General features: G+C 40.3%; 1 protein-coding gene across 1 annotated transcript in view; it reads right to left on the bottom strand.

The window, feature by feature from the left end:
* Positions 1–17912: 17912 nt before the first annotated feature.
* The window catches only part of alx3 (ALX homeobox 3), a 54593-nt gene continuing 47628 nt past the window's right edge, over positions 17913–24877 (bottom strand). Inside the window, exon 4 of the mRNA XM_072278673.1 lies at positions 17913–20701. Within this exon, the coding sequence (XP_072134774.1) occupies positions 20381–20701 (321 nt within the window). The 3' untranslated portion in view covers positions 17913–20380. The remainder of the gene's footprint in view (positions 20702–24877) is intronic.

Raw genomic sequence — 24877 nt, forward strand, 5'->3', positions numbered from 1 at the left:
CCAAGAATAACATTCCTTAGAAAGCCAGCAGTGTCATTATTGGATTCAAATAATATTTTACTTCAGAAGGGTGAGGGGTCCAAGTTTCTTCTGGCATCAGGTTTCTAGAGGAGGAGAGCAGAGTCAAGTTTAATCATATATTAATTGATAATCTTCCACAAATTTGTTTCATGGACACTCAAGTTATTTATTACATCTTGATCTGAGATTTAGTTTGTAGTCTGTCTGTTGACAGGTCGGAACATTTTATGGTTTTCAGTTTGCAGTGTCGGAGTGGGAAAATACAAATCTTCAAAGCAGGACAAGCCTTTCTAACATAAATGGATAAATTGCAGCAATTCACTGTTTCAGCACTGTTACGTTGCTTTCATCTTGCAGCCAGTGAGTTATGCGTATTGTCTCACACGATCCGTTAAAACAAAGATAAAGTTTTAATGAGACTGTTAGTATTTTTCATTCATAAATCTCATGTCTGGTAGTGTTCAGTGGCCTTAATCTGAGATAAAGTCTGTCTGGAGAGTTATTTCAATACTTCTCATTAGCTACGTCTATTAGCATGCAAGATGGAATTTGCTGTGAATTTGAGGAGGGAGAGCTTTATTTCTTGTGCTTTAATGTCTGCCGATGTGAACAGTAAATTACCATTTGAAACATCTTACTAAATATTTACAATTGAATTATGCTCCAAAATAATTACCAGTCTTCTGAAGATCTCATTGGTTACTAATCTGCCACTTTTAGAGGGGTCCAGAACACAGCTGAAACTGTATTGTATCTCAAACCTGCCCACATTTTCACAGTTGTCCTATAGGAGGACGTATTTGGAAGAAGCTACCAATGGCCGAACATACATCTTGGGCCCTTCAGTTTTTGAAAAATTACTCCCTGTTCTGGGAGGAAGCACAAGTTTTCTTCATGAGCCTTCTAATCATCTGGGAGGACTAAGTTACTATTGGTTTATAAGAGTCATAAAGTCTTGGAACGCTAAAGTACAGAATCAGGCCCTTCAGCCCATCCAGTCTGTGCCAAGATATTGATCTGCCTCATCCTCTCAACCTGCACCCACACCATAGCCCTCCACACCCCTCCCACCGATGTATCTATCCAAATTTCTGGTAAATGTTGAAATCTAGTCCAAATCCACCACTTTTACTGACAGCTCGTTCCACAAACTTGTCACCCTCTGAGTGAAGAAGTTCTCGCTCATGTTCCACTTAAACATTTCACCTTTCATCCTTAATCCAAGACCTCTAGTTGCAGTCTCACTCGACCTCAGTGGAAAAACCCTGGTTGCATTTACCCTATCTATATCACCCATAATTTTGTATGACTATCAAATCTTTCCTCATTCTGCTGTGGTTCAGGGAATGAAGTCCGAGCCTATTCAACCTCGCCCTATCACTCAGGTCCTCAATCCAGGCAACATCCTTGGAAATCTTTTCTGCACTCTTTCAATATTATTGACATCTTTCCTGTAGGTAGGTGACCAAAATTGCACACAATACTCCAAATTAGGCCTCACCACCAATGTCTCGTATAATTTCAACATGACATCTGAGATCCTGGACCTAATCGTTGATTTATGAAAGCCAATGTGCCAAGAGCTTTCATTGCAACCCTATCTACCTGTGATGCCACTTTAAAGAAATTATGGATCTCTATTCCGAGATCTCTCTGTTCTACCGCATTCCTCACTACCTTACTGCTCACTGTGTAAGTACTACCCAGGTTGGTCCTCCAAAATTGCAACTCCTCACACTTATCTGCATTTTATTCCATCTGCTGCTTTTCAGCTGATCCAGATCCAGCTGCAAGCTTTGATAGTCTTCCTCGCGGTTCACTATACCCCCGATCATGGTGTCATCTGCAAACTTGCTGATCTAGTTTAGCACATTATCATCCAGATCTTTGATATAGATGGAAAACAACAATTGATCCAGCACCAATGCCTGTGGCACACCACTAGTCATAGGCCTCCAGTCAGAGAGACAATCTTCTACTGCCGCTCTCGAGCTTCTCCTGCAAAACCAATGTCTAATCCAATTTACTACCTCATCTTGAGTGCCAACTGATTGAACCTTCTTGACCAACTTCCCGTGCAGGACCTTGTCAAAGGCCTTACTAAAGTCTGTATAGACAACGTCCACTGCCTTGCCTTCATCCATTTTCCTGGTAACTTCCTCAAAAATTCTATGTTCAGTTAGAAAAGACCTGACACATACAAAACTATGTTGACTAACCTTAATCACTCCCTGTAAATCCAAATATTTATATAACCAGTCACTTACAGTACCTTCCAATACCTACCCACTACTGATGTCAGGCTCATCAGCCTAAAATTTCCTGGCTTATCCTTAGAGCCTTTCTTAAACCCCTGAAAAACATTAGCTATTCTCCAATTTGCACCTCCACCCATGGCTAAGGTCATCTTAAATATCTCTGCTAGAGATATCTCCGCGCTTGCCTCCCATAGGGCCAGAGGAAACACCTTGTCAGGCCCTGGGGATATATCCACCCTAATTTTCCTCAAGACAGCAAACACCTCCTCCTCTGTAATCTGTATATGGTCCATGTTGCTCGCTGTTGCTTTGTCTCACTTCTGTAGACTCTTTGTCCATCTCCAGAGTAAATACAGATGCAAAAAAAAATGCATTTAAGATCTCCCCATCTCTTTTGGTTCCATGCATAGATGACCACTCTGATCTTCCAGAGGACCAATTTCGTCCCTTGCTATCCTTTTGCTCTTAATAGATCTATAGAAGCCCTTGGGATTCTTCTTTGCCTTGCCTGCTAGACCAACCTCATGCCTTCTTTTAGCCATCCTGATTTTCTTCTTAAGTGTGCTCTAGTATTTCTTATATTTCTCAAGTACTTCATGTGCTCCTTTTATAATTTCCTGCCTCTTGCCTATACCTGTTATGCACCTCCTTCTTTTTTTACCCAGGGCCTCAATACCTCTGAAAAACCAAAGTTCCCTAAACCAGTTATCCCTGCCCTTATTCTGACAGGAATATACAAACTTTGTACTCTCAAAGTTTCACTTTTGAAGACCTACCACTTACCCAGTACACCTTTGCCAGTAAACAGCCTGTCCCAACCCACACTTGCCAAATCCTTACCGATTTCATCAAAATTGGCCTTTCTTTAATTTAGAATCTCAATCTGAGGACCAGACATATCCTTCCCAGAATTATCTTGAACCTAATGTCATATGATCACTAGGTGCAAAGTGTTAAAGTGTTCTATACCAGGGGTTTCCACGGACGCCTTGCTTAATGGTATTGGTCCATGACATAAAAAAAGGTTGGGAACCCCTGCCCATCACAAACATCTGTCACCTACCTTGCCTCATTCCCTAATAGGACATCCAGTATCACACTCTCTCTGATTGGGTCCTCTATGTACTGATTAAGGAAACTTTCCTGAACACATTTGATGAACTCTGTCCCATCCAGCCCTTTTACAATATAGGAGTTCCAGTCAATGTGTGGAAAGTTAAAATCACCTACAATCACAACCTTATGTTTCTTTCAACAGTCAGTAATCTCTCTACAGATTTACTCCTCTAAATCCCATGAACTGTTGGATGGTCTACAAGGTAATCTCATTAATGTGGCCATCCCTTTCTTATTCCTCAATTTCACACATATAACCTCAGTACATGAGCTCTTAGTCTGTCCTGTCTGAGCACTGCCATAACATTTTCACTGACAAGTAGTGTCACCTTTCCCTCCCTCTCGCTCTATCACATCTAAAGCAACAGAACCCTGGAACAATGAGCTGCCAATCCTGCTCCTCCTGCAACCAAGTCTCACTAATGACTACAATGTCATAATTCCACATGCTGATCCATGCCTTAAACTCACCTGCCTTTCCTGAAATTCTCCTTGAATTGAAATATACACAATTCAGAATATGAGTCCCATAATAGTCAATTTTTCAGTTCCTGATTTTGTATGTAGGCTAAATAACACCTTTCCCCAAAACCACTCTACCATCCGCTCTTTCAATTTTAAGAACGTCATATGTCAACGAATTCTGATTAAGGGAATGTCAAAGGAATGCAGGCAGGCAGGCAGCCTTTCTTTCTATTCCTGTCTGGAGAATGTTCAGATTGTTCACAATCTCTGAGTTTTTCACCGGAGTGTGATAAATCACTGATCTTTGCCCGTGAACCTCCAGTAGGTATCTTTGATCTTGGAGGCCAACGTATTTGATTTTCCTGCCTTTAATTAAACCCTTTGTTATAGTCTCTTTCCCAGATACTAGAATAGCTTAACTAGCATCTGTATTGGGCAGGTAGGCTGAATGGCCTTTATCTGCGCTACATGCCCATTGTATATCTGCCTGCATATCAAGCCAAATGTTTGTGACCTACACCCCATGCTTTTTGAACTTTTTTATTCCAGTAATAAACACATTAAGTAATGAGACCTGACCTCTAGACTGCAACTTGGAAATGAGTTTTGACAAGCCTGCTTCCCCTCCCCCAAGGCTACAAGCTTTCTGCTTTCACCTTTAATTAATGCTACATCATTGCACCTTCAAGAGAAAGAGGGTGAAAGGTCAGAGTGCAAGCAATAAGAAATCAATTTGCTGCAATCACAATTCCACTGTATGCCATGCATATTAGTTACAGTGGCTAAATTTGCACCATTGCTTAGAATGCTGATTACTTCCACTGGAAGTGATGTTTTAAATTAGGTGACGGCACAAAGTTGCACAATGCAAAGTTATCAAGAGAGTGAGAGAAGAGATCAGGATCAGACTGTTTATGGAGAAGATGACTAGGACAGGGAAGGTGTTGCCTTTTGAAAGTAATTGAGGCATAGATCTGAGCACATTAGATGAAAGCTTGCCGTCCAGGAAACTGTTGTCTGGTTCCATCACTGTCCGGTATGGAGGCACCCATGCACAGGATTCAAGAAGGCTATAGAGGGTTATAACCTCAGCCATCTCCATCTTGGGCACTAGCCTCCACACCATTGAGGACACCTTCAAAAGACAATGCCTCAAAAAGGTGACGTCCATCTCTAAGGACCTCGCCACCCAGGACATGTCCTCTTCTCATTAGGACCATCACAGAGGAGATGCAGAAGCCAGAAGCTGCACACTCAATATTTTAGAAACCACTTCTTCCTTTTTCATCAGATTTCTGAATGGTCCATTAACCTATATACACTACCTCACTATTTTTGCTCTTTCTTACACTACTTTTTAAAAATATTTCTTATTGTAATTTGTAGTATTTTTAAGCCTGATTTATACTTCTGCGTCAACTTGATGCCGTAAGTATTGCGTTGCCGCAAACCCTACGCAAAGCCGACACGGATCCCTACGCCAGAGCCTGCGTTGCTGCGACGCGTACCTCTCCCAAAATGTAACCGCGCGTCGCAGCAACGCAGACTGTAAAAACTGTGATTGGTCTGCTTGATAGCATCGCATTTCATCCTACGCTGCAATAGTTTCCCATTGGGCGACTGAAGGGCAGGGAAGGAGCTCTGGTTGCAATGCTTTCCATAAAGCTTCACAGACCTCCAGAATTATCGAGGACACATTTCGCTTTTACAAAAAAAGACGCTGGCTTCTTGCTTACCCCGAGAAAGACTACCATGACCATGAAGCCTTGCGAGGGCAGGTGTGTGCGCATGCGTGACGTGCGCGAATTGCAGAGCGATGCAGACACACCAGCGCACAAGTATAAATGCTCACAATGCTCGTAAGTCACTTGCGTAGGTTACAGCGTCGAGTTAACGCTGCAGTATAAATCAGGCTTTATGTGCCACACTGTACTGCTGCCGTAAAACAACAAATTTCATGACATTAGGTATGACAGTGATAATAAACCTGATTTGATTTTGATTCTGATTCTGATTCATGAAGAAGTACAGAAGAGATTCTACAGATGCTGGAAATCTTGAGCAACACTCAAAATGCTGGAGGAACTCAACAAGTCAGGCAGCAGGTAGGAGGGCAATAAACAGCTGAAAGGAAGGGGGCAGAGGAATGGGCAGTGAGAATACTTCAGGGGTGATGCAGAACCAAGAGGACTGGGACAATGGAAACAGTTTGAAATTGACTATCAGGACGATAAGGATAATTTAGTTTACTTAGAGGAGCCTGTACTTCCATGGAAAGCATGTGTTTTCTTTTGGTGTTCTGGTTGTCTCCCAGAGTCTAAAGATGTACCGGTTAGTAGGATAATTTGTCATTGTAAATTCTCTCACGATTAGGCTAGTTTTAAGGGGGGGGGGTGCTGCTGGGCCAGACGAGCATATTCCGCGCTGTGTCTCAATAAGTAAATAAACAGGCTCTTCCAGCCCAACGAGCCCGCGGCACCCAGTTGAAACCCATTTGCCCAATTAACCTACTAATCCGTTCGTCTCTGGGATGTGGGAGGAAACCGGAGCACCTGGAGGAAATCCACGCATTAACAGGGCGACCATGCAAACTCCTTACAGACAGCCGCAGAACTGAACTGGGTTCGACGGCACTTTTTTAGTGTTACACTAACCTCTGCACCACCATGTGCAACAGTGAACTTAGTGTTGGATTGATATATAGCAGTGGGGAGAGTGTCGGGTTGATTTTATTGTTCAGAAAATTAAGAGTGCCCTGAATTACATGTGTTGACTTTCACTTCCAATTTTCAATAGCACTCTTTTCAAGGATATCCTATCTGCTGAAGGATGTCTGAATTCTCCTCCTGTGATGAACCATTTTCAGTATGAGGTGTGCAATAAAACCTTTCCTTATACTGCTGAACTTTGGTCCTTGTTCTTTTAACTCCTGTAAGTACAAGTACAGTACCTTTTTGTGAAGAGTATTTCTGTACTGGCACAGAGATGTAACAGCCAGAGCATTGCTTTAGGGCACCAGCTGTAAGATTGGGGTTCGATGCTCGCCGCTGTCTGTAAGGCGTTTGTACGTTTTCTCCATGACTGTGTGGATTTCCTCCAGTGCCCTGGTCTCCGCTCATATTTCAGAGATGTAGGGGTTCGGGAAAGTAAGCTGTAGGCATGCTATGTTGGTGCCAGAAGCTTGGTGACACTTGCAGGCCGCCCAGAACAATCCTCGCTGATTTGATCTGATTTAAATGATGCATTTCACTGTATGTTTTGATGCTTTGATGTACATGTGGCAAAAAAGCTATTCTTTAAACTTTATTTGTGCATTTCCAGAAGATGGAGTCCCCCTTATTTCCTTTTCAGTTGGTCTCTTACCCATCTATTCTGGGCATGACGAAAATGTTCCTTCTGTACAAAGAATCATTGGGTCATAAAGCACCACAGCACAGAAATAGGCCCTTTGGCCCATCTAGACTGTGCCGAATAATTGTCCTGCCTAGTCCTGTTGACGCACACCTGGACCATAGGCCTCCATACCCCTCCCATCCATGTACTTTTCCAAACTTCTCTTAAATGTTGAAATTGAACCCGCATTCACCATCCACAGGCAGCTCTCAACATCCTCTGATTGGAGAAGATCCCCTTCGTGTTCCCTTTAAACATTTCAGCTTTCACCCTTGAACTTCTTCCCTCTCAACATCCTATTTCTCAAACCTTGCAGCAGAAAACTGAAGCACACATTGTTAGCAGGTCTTTAAAACTTATACCATTTTGGTAGTGTCCTCTCTATGGTGCTAAGCATTGCCAGGGCAGGTCAGTCAGCTATGTAATCTTTATTGAGAGACTTTGAACTTTTTTTACTGTGCCCATGGCCTGTTCTTCATCAAGTTACGGTATTGCTTGCACTGTTGTAACTATATGTTATAATTATGTGGTTTTTGTCAGTTTTTCAGTCTTGGTCTGTCCTGTGTTTCTGTGATATCACACCGGAGGAATATTGTATCATTTCTTAATGCATGCATTACTAAATGACAATAAAAGAGGACTGCGTGTCCTCATAATCTAATCAACAGGTCAAAACCAGTAAGTCACTATAGCATTTTGATAACAGTGGAGCAGTGCCCTCTCACTCTTACCCAGCAATATGGGATCATTTTCCTAATTCACATTTGATAATGAGCTTAGCAAACCTGCCAAAAAATAAACCTGCAGAAGTTCTGGTTTTAATAAAGCTTAACAAAGCCATGTTTCATTACAGAGAAGGTTGAAAATTCTGTAACCCATTATAAAAAATGTTGAAAATGAAATCAATGTGAGCATTGGGGTCTGTCCATCTGGAACAGCTCGGGGGCAAATGGATTGTGGCAGAGTGCTAAAGTATGAGAGGCCTTGTTGACTTGGTTCCCTGCTCATGAGTTTAAAAAAAATGATGAGAGTTTCTGCCTCCTTCCTGATAACTCGGTTTGTAAATGCCCTACCCCATGTGAAGCTCAGCTCAATGAACTAGGAAGGTCACAAATTCATAGAAACATATACTATTTGTATGAGGTAGGTTGGGACATCTGGTCCATCGCATCTGTGCTAGTCAATAAACAGCTATCTATCCTAGTTCCACCTCTTGACCTGAGACAGAATCAGAATCCAAATCTGAATCAGGTTTATTACCGCTGTCATATGTTGTGAGATTTAATGTTTTGTCTCAGCAGTTCAGTGCAATAAATTTTAAAAAGCTATAAGTTACATTAAGAAATGTATAAATAAACAAAGGCTGCAAAAAGAGCATAATAGTGAGGTGGTGTTCATGGACTATTCAAAAATCTGATGGCAGAAGAGAAAAAGGAGTTCCTAAAACATTGAGTGTGTATCTTCAGGCTCCTGTACCTTCTCTCTGATTGTAGAAATTATAAGAGGGCATGTTCTGAATAGATCCACAAATCCTGGATCTTCAAGCATTTGTTCTAGTATTTTTTAAAATATGACGAGGGTTTTTCCCTCTTCTATGCTTCTCAGTTGCGAGTTTCAAACCTTCTTCCAGGAGAAAAGAAAATTTTTCTTCTTTCTTTAAATCTATGCTGGTTTTAATGGCTTAACTAAGAAAATAGATCGGTACTCGATCCAGGTTCTTCATCAACTTGAAGTCTCCTTTCTGCCTCTCTGATTCCAAAGAAAAGCCTGTGTAAACTTACCTAAAGATCTTCCAAATAAAACAAATAGTATCTTCCAGGCCTTCTCTTCATTTGTTTGGAAATTCCAACGAGTCCAACGAACACGGAAAAGATACATAATTGGCTGATGAGCCAAAGGTGGTATGGGTAGGTGGTGGTGTAAGTAGAAAGGTTGAAAGAAAGAGGGGGCAAGAGAGTGGAGAGCTGGAAGTCCAACCTTGGTGCAGAAAGTGGGATGGAAGATTCTGAGGAGATGGGAGTTGGTAATGAAGCCCATGAGGCCAATAAGAATGCTTGTGATGCTGTTGTTGTTTTTTAGCAAGAACCTGTCAGGGACCAGTATTTGAGTCAGAGAAGGTACTGGGATTAAGGATAAACCACGAGCTCTACACAGGAGAGTAGTTGCTCGGTCTGATGGTTTGGCTCGATAACCAAATGATAGTAAATTACCACATTGAGAAAACTGAGACTCAAATTGGACTCTTCAAATCATGCTCTTTATCTTCCCTTCCAAATTTTATTCTTTTGTTGCCTCTCTTTCCTTCAATTTGTTTTTCTCTCTCGCTTTTTCTCTGATTCTCTCATGATAAATTCTGATTTCTCTCTTCTTTATCCTCTTTGAAATTCTTCAGATTCGTGTCCGTTTCCCTTTAAATAGTGCTACAGGCCAAGCTTCTGAACTGAAAGGTATTCCCAATAAATGAAATTCTGTAAAGTTACATTTTGCGGGGGAGTAACTTGATATTTGGAGAATCCCCTGAAAATGAGCTGCATGAACCAAAGATGTTCAGCTTGTGGGATATTTTATTCGCAAAGTATTTTTGTACAAGCTATTGGAGGGTTAGTGTGTGTTTGTGGTGGCTAATAGTTGCTAATCTTTTAAAAATGATAGGATTGATCTGTTTTCCTTTAGAATTTGCAACTGAAACAAGAATCACCCTAATTTGCTGTAGGTATGTGTGGAATTCAAGCAGGATTGCTGTGTTCCCTGAGGTAACAAGATGCAAAAGGGAGAGGTTGATTTGAGTTCCACGTTTCCTCAGACCAGCTGCGATTCGTTTACTTAAGTCTGCATTAACTCTTTCATGCTCAAGAATTATTCATGTATCTGAGGTAAATGGTTTACAGAAAACCACGTTAAGAATTCTTGATGTTCTGTTACCATCATATGCACAACTGGTAATGGTTATTTTGAAATACTTATTCTTTTTTCTCCCCAGATGGATACAGCCCAGAAGCTCTTCAGCTGGGGAAAGATGAATTAAAGAGGTGATGTGAAGTAGGCCATGAATATTTTCCATGAGGATTCGCTGCTGTAAAATTCCCTTGCACACAAGGCCTCTTCAGAGGAAACCAAGGGCTGGCCAGTTGTCTTCTGAGAGGAGTGTTCTGATGAAGAGAGGCTGGTGTGTGGGAGGGGTGTCATTAGTTCAGGGTGATTGAGATACAGTTTGGATGAGAGTATAATGGAGGCTGGAAATGTTTGGAGTCATAGTTAGATGGGGCAACATGGAAGTCAGCTGTGGTGGGTAGGGAGGTGGAGTCAAGATCAAAGTTAGCTTGGGTATAGTGGTGTGGGATATAAAGGAAGCTTGCAGTATGGTGAAGATATTAAAGAAGGATATTTACCTGCAGCCATTCCTCAGCACCTGCACTCAACATTTGGGGTCTGCTCAGTCCAATTCTGCACTGGTATTTCCTAAAAAGGGCATACATGCTGATTGATTGGACATTTCAGTAAAATGAGAAGCTTCAAAAGTACATCACAATCTCACAATCCTTTAAAGCAACATGAAACTTCCAGGACTCCCAGTTGGTGCCGTCAAGCTCGGTTTGGTTATTTCAAGATTCAAGACAGTTATACACATAAATGGTCGGCACAACATTGTGGGCCGAAGGACCTGAAATGTGCTGTAGATTTCTATGTTTTATATACGTGTGTGTGTGTGTGTGTGTGTATGTATATATATATATATACACACACACTAATATACAGTAATATATATTACTGTATGTCCATAATGTGAGACTAGGCCACAGGAGTGTCTGTACATAAGGTAACTCAGACTGGAAATGATGAAGTAGTGATGGTGGCATGGACTAGTGGGTGGAGGTGTTGATAAGCTTTACTGTTTGGGGAAAGTAATTGCTTTTGAGTCCGGTGGTCCTGGCACGGATGCTACATTGCTTCCTCCCTAATGTCAGTGGGATAAACAGTCCATGAGCAGGGTGGGTGGGATCCTTCATGATGTTGATTTGAGAGAATTAGTCTTGATCTGAGCTGAGAGATGTATAGGTATCTGTTCTCCTAATGATTACATCATTTGTGATACGCATCTTCCAAACTATAATGTAACTGCCTTTTGTCTCAGGCAATTTTGTTTTATTAGTCCCTCCATTCAGAGTGAAATTCTCACACAGGTCTGTTGATTCCCAGCATTCACATGTCAAAATCTGCAAACATTGATAAAATAGAGGATGGTATTTATCCTCAACAGAAATATTTCATAAACCACAGCTTCATCTTCTTTAACTTATATTTCACAGAATCACAAAACAGTTACAGTTCAGAAAGAAACCATTTGGTTTATTCAGTTTTACTCACTTCATGCAAAAACAGCCTAGCTGGTGCCTCTTCCCAAACTCTCCTTAAATCTTTGTAAGTTCTTCCCTTTCAGATACCTATACAGACCCCCTCTGCTGCTCTATTTGAATATGTGCCCTCCATTACATTTGGCTGTGCATCCTGGACTTGCCATGTAAAAAATGATTTTTTTTTCCTTCATGCTGCTTTTGCCAGTTGCCTTCCCATAGTCCTGAGCACCTCCACCAATTCAAACTTTTTGATGTACTCTGGCATACATTTACTGATTTTCCACACTTCCACCAAATTTCTGAATCTCTTCTGTTCTAAGGAGGACAATCTGACCTTCCACATAACTGATCCCAGAAACCATTTTGATTAATTTCTTCCATGCTCTGTCCAAAACTCCACATCTTTCTTGGAGCAGAGAAACACACGAACCGTATCTAAAGGTGTTGTTAAATTCTTGGCAACAGTTCGTCCTTATTCAGTCTTATCCAACAGGCACCACCATTATTCCATAGCAATCTGTTTTAATTTAGACAAACCACATAGCGGAGATTTCAGAGGATTGGAATGCTCCTAATGGCACTTGTTTGACTCACAGTGTTGTAGTTGAGGTGAATCACACATCACAAGTAGCCAACTGGAGAGACCTCAGGCAAATAATCAAAGTAATCCAAACTTACACCATCAGTAAACAATTAAGGCTGTATTAAACTTAGAAACACATTGTGTTGATGCATGCAGGTAAGATGCGGAATGCAGAAGATAATCTTCCTGGACAGTCCCTTAGGGTTGAGAATGATAATTCTGAGGGTTCTAAGGCGATTAAAAGATACCACGGACTTTAAAATCAGTGAGATGTGAATGGAATGTCATAATATGGATTGATGGACTGCCTGGATGATGATACAGCTCTTTCACTGTTTGCACTTAACCTCCATGTTGTCAGCTCCTCTTGTAGCGTTGGTGATATGGGTCCCTTGCCCAGATGATGATGCATCTAATAGGTGGCAATGTCTGTACTACGGATGGTACCATGGACCCTCTACTTGTCTCTACAAAACAGGGTGCTGGTTAGGGCAAGAACATGTTTAATGTAATTTGTTAGTCAGAGGACAGTTGGAATTAACTTTCCCTGATCTTTCCTCACAATCACAACTTTCCAAAGACTTTCATTTTTCCAATTCTGGCAGCAACATCTCTCAGGATGTCCAACTGGTCTCCAAATGGGATCTGAGTTAAGGGTTACTCATAGTTTGAGTAGAATTCCTCTTTAGCTTTGTTCATTACTTCCAGAGTCAGGGCCTATGTACTGATGAAGAGACTGATCTAATTTTGTGATAGACTGAGCAAGAGAAACCCTGTTTCTATCTCACTCCACTCACTCTCAGCTACATCCTGTGACAAGAATACACATAGATTAAGACGTAGCTGTCCTGTGCTGGCACCAGTGGGATCAGCAGTTGGTCTGCCACCTGTCTTCAGGAGAGAGAGATAAGGAAAACAATGGAGCAGCATTTGGAGATGTTAATGAAGGGACGGGACAGAGAGTAACAGAAGGAGAGCTGTCAAGAGCGGCTCCCCCTTTGAACCCTGAACTGTTTGAAGTGATGGACGGGCAATACCCCAGCAGGGGGATAAAAAGGGACAGGTTCGCTAAGGCAGGACACACACGACACCTGAGGTAACGAGACCCTGGAAGCGGTGCATCCTTCACAAGTCGGTGGGAAGTTTTTGGAAGGCCGGTTGTGGGACCAGGCCATAGACGCACAGGGTGGAAAGGCACGATCAGCGGGAACCTGGTGTGTGTCCACCCTTGCCTGGGTGCCGGGTTCACCGCAGAGAAACGATCGCATCTGGAAACAGAGGGGTCACGGTCGGTGACCTCAGATGACATCACAAAGGGCTCGCCCGGAAGCTGACTGCGAAGGTCTGTGTGGAAGCCTTGAATATTCATTCGTTTTGCTCTCTCTCTCTTTCCCCCCACTGTCCATCGCCATGGCAGCGATTACTGCGAACTGAACTGAACTAAATTGAACTGAACTTTGCGTCACTTTGAAACTGGTCATTTACCCCTAGGCAACGATAGAGCTTGATTGATCCTGTTATCTTAATTCTGCGTACATGTATGTTTATCATTGCTGAACTGTTGCATTCATTATCCTTTGATTAGAGTACTGTGTTGTCGCTTGTTTCTTTAATAAAACTTTCTTAGTTCTAGTAATCCAGACTCCAACTGAGTGATCCATTTCTGCTGATTTGGCAACCCAGTTACGGGGTACATAACAATCCCATCTCTCTCCCTTTTCTTATCCATGTCTCTGCACGCTATCTCGGTTCCCCAATCACTAATTCTGCCCCAAGCAGCAAGTGCTTTTTGAAATCATGCAATGGGAATGCAAAGAAGGTTGCTCAAAATAGTGTCACCCATGGCTGACTGCCAAAGCAGTAATAATGATATCTAACACTTTGTTTAGGATCAAAAATAGCAGTGATGAGGGAAAAGATCAGCCATGATTTGGAGTGGCCCACTTTGTTTCTCTTTCTTATGTGGTTCTGTTTTTGTCTGCTCCTTCTCTCAGCATCCTTTATGAGAGGAGAATATCATCAGCAAGACCACAGTTAATTCTCCTTCTCTCATTTTCCCCAGAGTAAAGGGGGAAGTTAAAGGTAAACAATCAACAGTTCAGAGTGATGCTCTTCATCAGGACTGGAAAAGAAGGGGGAAGAAGCAGAATAAGCGAGAGGAGAAGGAGTACCTTAAATAGATGAAGCCAGGTGTGTGTGGTGGGGGGGGGGAAGGAAGGTGAAGTGTGAAGCTGGGAGATGATTGGTGAAAAAAAGTAAATGGCTGAAGATGGAGGAATCTGATTGGAGAGGAGAGTGAATCATGGGAGAAAAGGAAGGAGGAGGGGCACAAGGGGTAGGCGATAGACTTAATTTTTATCTGCATCTTCTGGTTTATTTTTAGCCCAAATTCTCCATTCCTTCCTGTGCAAACAGAATTGCTTCATGCACTGGTTCCATTTTAATTCCCTCATTTAAAACACAAATTTGGAATCAAATTGATTTCTGCTTGTGACTGCAGATTACACTATTTTTTGCAAAAAAAAAATCAATGTCATTTTGCATCCTGGTTTGGAGAGGCCAAACACACTGTTTCAGGTTGCAACTATTCACAGCCTAGGAAGATGTTAAATGAAATGTCATTTAGCATTGGGCTGCCACTTCTGTTGTAAGAGTGAAACCAGTCCACTAACTATTCTGTCACCCTTCCAAATTCAGGCCAAGCCAATGGCAGTTTGATGATTACAAAATCCTTAAAGCCAACAGAACTGTATTCCTTCCAGAAGCTCAAGTAAGGTTTGAACAGAGAAAAGATAATCTATAACACATGGTCCCCGCTTAAAAAAAATCATATTTTGTAGAAAGTCTGTAAACTTATTTAGTTCAAATAAATATAGGATTACATTTTGTTCCATTTTGAATTATGCTTATTATACATAATGAGAAAGACAAAATAATATTTCACTTGTGTTTAAAATACTAATTAAAAATAATTCTAGATACAAGATTTATGTTAATCACAGCTTAAATTGACAATAATACTGTAATACAAACATTTGTAATCATTAATCTTTGGTGAAGGCACTTCAATATGGGGTAAAAAGACTTTGGACCAAACATTATGATGAAAACAGCATTCAGAGAAAATAAAGGGAGTGTTTTCCCTGGTAGTGAAAGGTCACCGGTTTATTTATTCACTTAAAGGACTACACCCTTAAGAGGATTTAGATTCAGAGGTTGTTCCTTGTGAGCTTTTAACATAAATATGCACAACTGGTCTCCAATGTTTATTTTTGCAGTGAGGGCTTTATATTTTCTTACCCCACGATAAAGAAAAAAAACTCTTGGCTCTTTAAATTTCAGTTTTTCTTCTATTATCCTTAGAGACATTTGCTCATTCTGCATCATAATTCAGACCTCAAGCTTTGACGCATCATTGTTGGCCAGACTTTAGTGCCTCACCCAGTGGCCATTCTATCCTCTGACATGTGTGTATCCATGAATTACAGAAATATTAAACCTAACTTCTTCCGTTGGCCAAATGGGAATGTGCACTTGGAATCAGACCCTGATGGTAAGGCTAAGTAACCAAATTCCATTCTCACTGAGTATCTTTCACAACAGGACTTGCAGCAGTACATTAAGGTTTCTAACTGCTCTGCCATTGAGAATAGCTTCTCCTTTTTAAATCTTTCAAGATTTTGGCAATAGCAACAAAAAAAAACTTTTCCATCACCTGTCTCAACTATGCTTCTCCAGAATGGCGCTAATGATGCCATGGGCACTTTAACCAATAACACAGCAAGGCAGAGGTGTACCTGCGTCCAGCATGAGCATCCCAGCTGATTAGCAAGGCCAACACTAACCTCTTCCAGAGGCATTGCCTTGGATGCCTACAACCAAGACAACATGAAAATAGAACTCTGAAATAGAACCTGGAAATAGAACTCCGCTTATTTGTTAATGAATTTTATACTTTATACTTTATTGTCGCCAAACAAATGGTACTAGAATGTACAATCATCACAGCAATATTTGATTCTGCGCTTCACACTCCCTGGACTACAAATATTAAATATTAAAAATATTTAAAATAGTTAAAATTAGAAAATATTAAAATTTTAAATTATAAGTCATAAATAGAAAATAGAAAAATGGGAGGTGAGGTAGCGCAAAAAAACCGAGAGGCAGGTCCAGATATTTGGAGGGTACGGCCCAGATCCGGGTCAGGATCCGTTCAGTAGTCTTATCACAGTTGGAAAGAAGCTGTTCCCAAATCTGGCCATACGAGTCTTCAAGCTCCTGAACCTTCTCCTGGAGGGAAGAGAGACGAAAAGTCTGTTGGCTGGGTGGGTCATGTCCTTGATTATCCTGGCAGCACTGCTCCGACAGGTTGCAGTGTAAAGTGAGTCCACGGACGGAAGATTGGTTTGTGTGATGGGCTGCGCCATGTTCACGATCTTCTGCAGCTTCTTTCGGTCTTGGACAGGACAACTTCCATACCAGGTTGAGATGCACCCTAGAAGAATGCTTTCTATGGAGCATCTATAAAAATTAGTGAGGGTTTTAGGGGACAGGCCAAATTTCTTTAGTTTTCTCAGGAAGTAAAGGTGCTGGTGGGCCTTCTTGGCAGTGAACTCTGCTTGTTTGGACCAAGTCAGGTCATTTGTGATATTGACCCCGAGGAACTTAAAGCTTTTGACCTGTTCCACTTGCGCACCACCGATGTAAACTGGATCGTGCGGTCCGCTACTCCTTCTGAAGTCAACAACCAATTCCTTCGTCTTGCTGACGTTGAGGGATAGGTTATTGTTTTCGCACCATGCCACCAGGTTCTTAATTTCCTCTCTGGACTCAAACTCATCATTACCCGAGATACGGCCTACAATTGTTGTGTCATCAGCAAACTTACATATTGAGTTTGATGGAAACTTGGCTACACAATCATGGGTGTACAGTGAGTACAGCAGGGGGCTGAGTACACAGCCTTGTGGGGCACCAGTGCTCAGAGTGATTGTAGAGGAGAGCTTGTCTCCTATTTTTACAGCCTGGGTCCTGTCTGTGAGGAAGTTGAAGATCCAGCTGCAGATCTGAGTGCTAAGGCCCAGGTTCAGGAGCTTAGGAATCAGTTTATTTGGAATGATGGTATTAAAGGCAGAGCTGTAGTCTTTGGATCACATAAGCAGTATTGAAAATTAATGTGCATAATTCAGCAGCTTTATAGTGCTTCAAGTCAGCTACTTGCCCATCTGCAGGCCCTCCTGAACTCTGTGCTAAGTAGTCCGTGGAGTTAAAACAGCAGCTAATATGCACTTATGCCTTCCTAATTTTCAACAAGGTGCAAACCAAAGCTTTTTTGCACTGATGAATTACTTCTTTAAGTTTAATGAAGTTCCATTTTATAAAAAAAAGTATAAATTAGACTAATTTATGCTAAACATAATACAGTACCATGTGTGCATTATACACTGCAGCTCATGAAATTTGTGTCCCATTGACTTCAATGGGACACAAAGCAAAGTTTGCAGCTGTTCTTGTTTGAAACCTTAGACGTGAGTGGAAATTTTCATTGTTAAGCAAAGGAAAAAGAAATCAATCAATAATTTAATATTTATGCATTTTGAGATTTAAAATTTTATTTAAACCATTACTTTGTATTTAGAAATTGCTGAAAAATTGAAGTACTTTTTTAGAAAATCTTTATCAGTTATTAAAAAAATTGAATGTGCTCCACTGTCCATTAGTACTAAGCAAGGTTACTATGATAAGTGGAGGGTGTGAAGCAGGTCGTGCTATTTGATAGGTGGGTGCAACTGACTGAGAGATTTCTGACAAGCTGAACATTTCTGATGAAAGCTATTAAGGTCATTTTCAATAATGTAGAAGCTGAAGTTATGTGAGGATATTATTATGTGAAAGTGTGGCATGTGTGATATACAACAGTGGATGTATTGCTGTGATTGGCAGATTATGCAAGAGTTGATTAGTGTTATGTGCCGTATGAAACAGGCATAGCTGGGTGGAGAGGTATACAATGGTATGTCACTGCGCTGAAAGGCATATCAGAATGTTACTTTAAAGGGCAACATATGTGATCTATTATAATTAGGATTTCCTATATAAGCTGGTTATAAGTGGACTTTATATACCATACAATGAAGAATTCTATCATAGACAGACAAAGCAGATCAGCACTGGAAACAAACCAATGTTAGCAACAATTCCAGGATTTTAATCATGAGGAAAGACCAGAAAAATCACATCACACTTTAGGAGATCTAATAGATCATTAACATTTCAAAGATATTGACAATGCATAAAATTATTTTAACTTGCCAGTGAATCAGTATCAACAGAGCACAAAATTTATCCTCAGAGTCAAAAAAAAACAAAAATTTATTACAGAGATTTTGATTAGATATTGAATGCTGAAGAATAAAAAACCAGACAGAAAGAAAATGTGTAACAGCTATTAATAGAGAAGTAGACATGCAGCAAATTATTTTTTTTTAATGTACAGGATCAAAGACCATGGTAAACTTATTGGTCTTTTTCCGTACTCTAAAATTTTATAATGTAAAATTGATTGCATAAATTGGTACGCTGCAGTTCTACACAGTTTAACTCAGTGTCACTGAGCCTGGAGTCTGATTGACTAGAGTATATAATCTGGATTGACAATTCAGTTTGGCATTTTCAGTGTTTGCCCTGGAAATTCATCAAGCCTCAGAAATCTAGGAAAACTGCTTTTGGATATTTTAAAGCATAGGGTGGTTTAAACTGTATATAGCATTCCAAATCCCAGCATAAGAATGTTATGGAAAATTAATGTATCTCTAATTTTGGACTGACACCATATAAAAAGTGCACATGGAAAGTGGAATTTTAAAGAAAAACTCGCTGATTACTCATCTTCAGAGAAGGAAAGCAGCCACCCTGACCAAGTCTGGACTACAAATGACTGGTCCTGCACTGTATGGTTCACTCTGGTTGCCACCGGGGCAAAGCAGTGTTAGATAATGCAAAGCATCCTGCCAGTGTTCATCTCTTCACAAATACAAAAATAAATACTTTCACATCAAAAGAAATTATTGGTGCGTCCACACAGTACATATGACCCAGGTTTACAGAGGTACTTGGAATTCCATATGGAGAATGTATAATATGTAATATATGGCAGAACCTCTCCTTGGCAATTTTCCCCCTTATTCAGCACGTGTAGGAGTTGCAACCTCCATACCTGTCAGTTGGACCCTTTCTCTTCTGGAGGCCCTGATATGATTCCACTGTTATCAGATTCCTGCAGGAGCCTATCCAAGTGCCCTTTCTCTATGCTTGAATCTGGAGAGTTGGCAATGTTTTTATCTCTGAGATGTGTACACATGTTCAGCATGACAGTGGATTGTTCCAGGAAAGTACCAATACAGATGAATGGGGTGAATGGCCTCTGGTGGGTATTTCAATGGCATTGTTATTGCATAGCCTGATACTTGCAACAGGTATCACTCAAAATAAACAAGTGCTGGACCCCTATCTGACTTGTTATCCCTCTTAAGTCCAGTTAAAATATCATTCACCAGATATCCTGTCCTAGCTCAACGATCAGAGGCAGAGTATTCGACATGGGACCTCATGTCTGTGTGTTTCCGTGCTACTCCAAGCAGTATACAAATTACTTAAGAAATTCATGATCACCATACAATATTTCCTACAGCTATTGTGTAATGGTTGAACATTATTGTTTTGAATTATTCTTCTAAAATAGCAGTTTGCATTTGGAACAGATTTACCAAATTAATAAAGTTTAACAAATCGGAAATATTTGTAGCATGAAGTGCTTTAAATTAAATTTGCTGTTCTTTAACATGTAAGAGTTTAGGTCAGTAACATTCACATCGCTTAATAAAAAAAATCATAACTCAATGCAAATCTGCTCTGCAACGTGCAGTCCGTGGTAGAATTTGTAATCTATGGAACTTTCAATGAATTAGATTGTTGGTTGAGGCAACAAAGAGAAGAGGTAAGAATCTTGATACTGAAGAGGAAAAATAAAATCTTTCTAATCTAGTCCTTCCTCATGTGTGTGATGTGACAGTTTGACTCTCCATGAAGTAACTCATAATTACTCAGAATTAAAAGCACAATGATATTGATAAGCTCTTCAATGATAAAAAGAACTTGAGTCAAAGCAGTCATCTCCTGCCATTCAATCACCTAGTCCATGAAAGAAAAGCTGGTGGCTCTTTTGGCTTCCCTCGAAGAGCAACAAGACCGGATGTTTTGTAGTCAGATTCAGGAACTGGTTCAAAGGCATGGTTGGCATGTGAACTGGGAAATCCATGAAGGGAATAAAGACTCTTGATGCCATTATGGTGAGAAGGAGAGCCAGAGATCCCCATAAATGCATTAACATTCCCATGGGAATGTGAATAAGGTGTCATGCAAGATGAAGACATGGGTTCTTGGGACAAAATGGATGAAGAAACCGTAGAAGTGTTGGTTGCATTGCTGGACCAAAGGTTGTTGTGTATCTGAAATAGAACAGATATATTTAGGAGCATAAAGTACACAGAGTCATAGCATTATACAGCATAGAAACACACTGTTCAGCCCTACTGGTTCGTGCCAACCAGATGTCCATCCAAGCTAGTTCCAGTGTTTCTCCTATAACCTTCTAAACCTTTACTATCCATGTAACTGCCAAACTATCCTTTAATTCTCAAAATCAAGATACACAGTCAGTAGATGTAATATTGATCTAAATTAGTAGATGGGGTAACTATTCTTCCCAGTCTTTCAGTATTGTTGTGAGTTTTGAGTGGCATTTCACTGCTATAATGCAACTATGGAAACTTTTAATTAACTTAATTTAATAAGTTGTTATACAATTTAGTCCATCTTTAGAATGTTTAAAATGGGAGGAGTGAGTAATTTCATGTTCCTGGACGTCAATATCTCTGAGGATCAAACCTGGACCCAACATATTAATGTAGCTACAAAGAAGACACAACAATGGCTATATTTCGTAGGAGTTTGAGGATATTTGGTATGTCACCTAAATCACTCTTAAATTTCAACAGTTGCACCGTGAAGAGCATTCCAACTGGCTGTATCATCGTCTGGTATGGGGGGGGGGTGGGGGAAGCGATGGCTACTGCACAGGATTGAAATAAACTGCAGAGAGTTGTAAACTTAGTCAGCTCCATCATGGGCACTAGCCTCCATAGTACTCAGGACATCTTCAAGGAGTGATGCCTCAAAAGGGTAGCGTCCATCATTAAGAACCCCATCACCCAGGTCATGCCTTGTTCTCATTGCTACCATCAGGAAGGAGGTACAGAAGCCTGAAGACACAAACTCAATGACTCAGGAACAGCTTCTTCCCCTCTGCCATCCGATTTCTGAATGGACACTGAATCCATTAACACTACAACACTACTTTTTTTAAATTTCCATTTTTGCACTAATTTAACTATTTAATATATAATCCTACTGTAATTCATGTTTTTTTCTATTATTATGTATTGCATTGTCCGGCTGCCGCAAAGTCAACAAATTTCATGACATATGCCATTGATATTAAACCTGATTCTGAAATCAATACTCTGCTTTAAGATCTACAGACAAAAATGCAATATTGATAAACACTGAATAGTGAAAATATTTGAAAAATAGAAGTCTCTTTGAGAGTAAGTCAATGCTGTACTTGGTGTTGGTATTAGGAAAGCTGACTTACTGAAAACTGACGTTCAGTGCTTGAATTTTAACACGTACAAATGCTAAACTTCGCATCTGAAGAACCTAAAATTGTTCTCTCCTCCATAGTTGTTGACTCTGACACGCAATTATTGACAAATCAATCAACATTAATTTCCATTGAGATTCCCCTAGGCCTGTCTGATAAGGCAGGACCAAACGATAAACTATGTCCCTGTGCTTTGTGCTGGTCTTCTGAGGAAATTAAGGAGCAAAAGGAAAAAAAATTCCCTGGAGAAATTCTATGCAAATTCATCTTAGAGTCATAGACTAAACAGTGCTGGTCCTGTCAGCTCACCTCATCCACGCTGACTGCGATGCTGATCTACACTAATTCCATTTGTCTACATTAGGCCCATATCTGTCTATATCTTGGCTATCCAGGTATCTGGCCGATACCTTTCAAATGGAGTAATTGTACCATGGACGAAACAAATATCTATTGAGGATGTCATGAACAGAGCAAGCACAAAAAGAGAAATAATGTATGAGATCATGAAAAGGCAACGTAACTTCACTGGACATGTGATTAGGAAAGAGGAGTTAGAATGCAGGGTAATTATGGGAAAGATTGAAGGGAAGAAAGCAAAAGGAAGGCAAAGACAAATGATGATGGAGACAGCAGCCAGAGAACTGGAAATGAATACCAATGAATTGATCCACTTGACCCGAAACAGGAGAGTGTGGAACATGGCAGTCAAAGCTCAAACTGGGCATGGCACCTGATGATGAATTGTATCTGCCTACATCACCTCTCCTGGCAGGTTATTCCAGATGATCACCACCCTCTGGGTTTAAAATAAATAATCCTCAGATTTCCTTTAACTTTCTCCTACCACACCTTAAATCTGTGCACTTTTGTTCTCTCCTCTCCTACCCTGGGAAAATTACTCTATCTATTATATGTACGCTCCACATAAACCTCTGTAAGGTCATCCCTTAGCCTCCAGTGAGAATAGATATAGCTTTTCCAATCTTTCCTTATTAATACTGTCCTCCATTCAGGGAAATGTCATGTAATATAGAACAGTACAGCACACGAACAGGCCCACAATGTCTGCAGTGAATATGATGGACAAGTGCTTGAATTAATCTGCAGAGCTGTAGGGAAAGAAATGGGATAAAATTGAACAGACATTGCAAAGAGCCAACGGTGGGCCAAGGGCCTGAATTACCTTCCAGCCTGTGAATGCCAATAATTTTATAAAAATGGAGAGGGAGAAATAATATTCACATTATTTATAGTCAAGATTGTTTAATGTCATTTCCTGTACCCAAGTGTAAATGAGAACAAAATAATTGTTAGTCTGGATCTGATACAGCACAAAAAAAACAAAAGATAAAGAACACAATCATATATTTTTTTTAAAAACACAGTAAATGTACAGTACTGTGGAAAGATCTTATTTCTATATGGTTTCAGATGGTATGGCCTCCAAAGAGCCCTCATCTCAACATCATTGAAGCTGTCTGGGATTACCTGGAGAGGGAGAGAAGCAAGCAAGATACCAAAGGCTGCAGAAGAACTTTGGCAAGTTCTCCAAGATGCCTGGAGCAACCTACCAGCTGAATTTCTTATAAAACTGCATTTTACCTAAGATAATTGATACAGTTTTAAAGGTCACATCAAATATTGCTTTGATTTAGTTTTTACCATTTACTGCTCTTTAAAGTATTTTTTTGATATTTAGAATCTTCTCATTTCATTATTTTTTTAAGTATTTTTGCTTTACAGAATTTTTTTACATGTGCCAAGACATGTACTGTAAATACATAAGATAGCTTATATACATAGATTGTACATCCATAAAGTGATGCTAGGCTCTACATAAGGTGACTGACAACAAATAATAAAGTAGTTGTGGAGTTAGTGAGGTGTTGATTAGCCATACTGTTTGGGGTAAGTAACTGTTTTTGGGTCTAGTGGTCCTGGTGTTGATTAGCCATACTGTTTGGGGTAAGTAACTGTTTTTGGGTCTAGTGGTCCTGGTGTGGATGCTTTGTAGCCTCCTCCCTGACGGGAGTGGGACAAACAGTCCATGAGCAGGGTGGGTAGGATACTTCATGATGTTACTGGCCCTTTTCTGGCACCTTTCTGTATATATGCCCTTGATGGTGGATAGGCTGGTGCCAGTGACTTGTTGAGCAGTTTTGACGACCCGTTGTAGAGCCTTCCTGTCCACTGCTGTGTAGCTTCTGTACCAACTGGAAATGTAGCTTGTCAGGATGCTATCTGCTGCACATCTGCAAAATATCATGAGTATGGATGTACAAAGTCCAGCTCTTTTCAGCCTCCTCAGGAAGTAGAGGCGTTGGTGAGCTTTCTTGACTGTGTTCTGGGACCACCAGAGGTTGTGTGTAATTTCATAACAAGAGAATTATTCAGCCCATTTGGAAGTTATTCAATCCATTGTATTATGCTAATTTTCTAAAAAGAACATTTAATTCATTCAATCTGCTCTTTCTTCAGTTCATTTCTGAACTTGAAGGTCTCTTTTAACTCCGTTTTGAAAGTCATTAATAAATCTACGTTTATTCTGAGAGCATCCCAGATTTTAACAACTTGCTGCATAAAAATATATTTATTTCATCTTCTCCGTTTTTCTTTGACCAACTAACTTTAAGTCACTATTTTAATCTCCTGCCCATGAAAACAATTTCTTCTTGATTACTGCATCAAAACACAGGAGAAACAGGTTTGAAAAGGGATGATGCGCAAATAAAATATTTAGCAAGTTTATTGATGTCATTGTGTTTGTTAACAGACCTTCTGGACACTGGTTTATCATGAATAAAATCTGGGAAAGCTACTTGAAATTAAAGTCAGGTTATTTGTGAATTAGGGATGTAAAATATGATAGACAATAAGAAAAAAAATACATTCAAACAATGAAATAAGAATAAGTGGGGACTTGCATATAAGGTACCTCAAGAAATATATCTGAATCACT

Source organism: Mobula birostris, chromosome 14 (assembly GCF_030028105.1).
Source record: "Mobula birostris isolate sMobBir1 chromosome 14, sMobBir1.hap1, whole genome shotgun sequence".
NCBI classification, from domain to species: Eukaryota; Metazoa; Chordata; class Chondrichthyes; order Myliobatiformes; family Myliobatidae; genus Mobula; species Mobula birostris.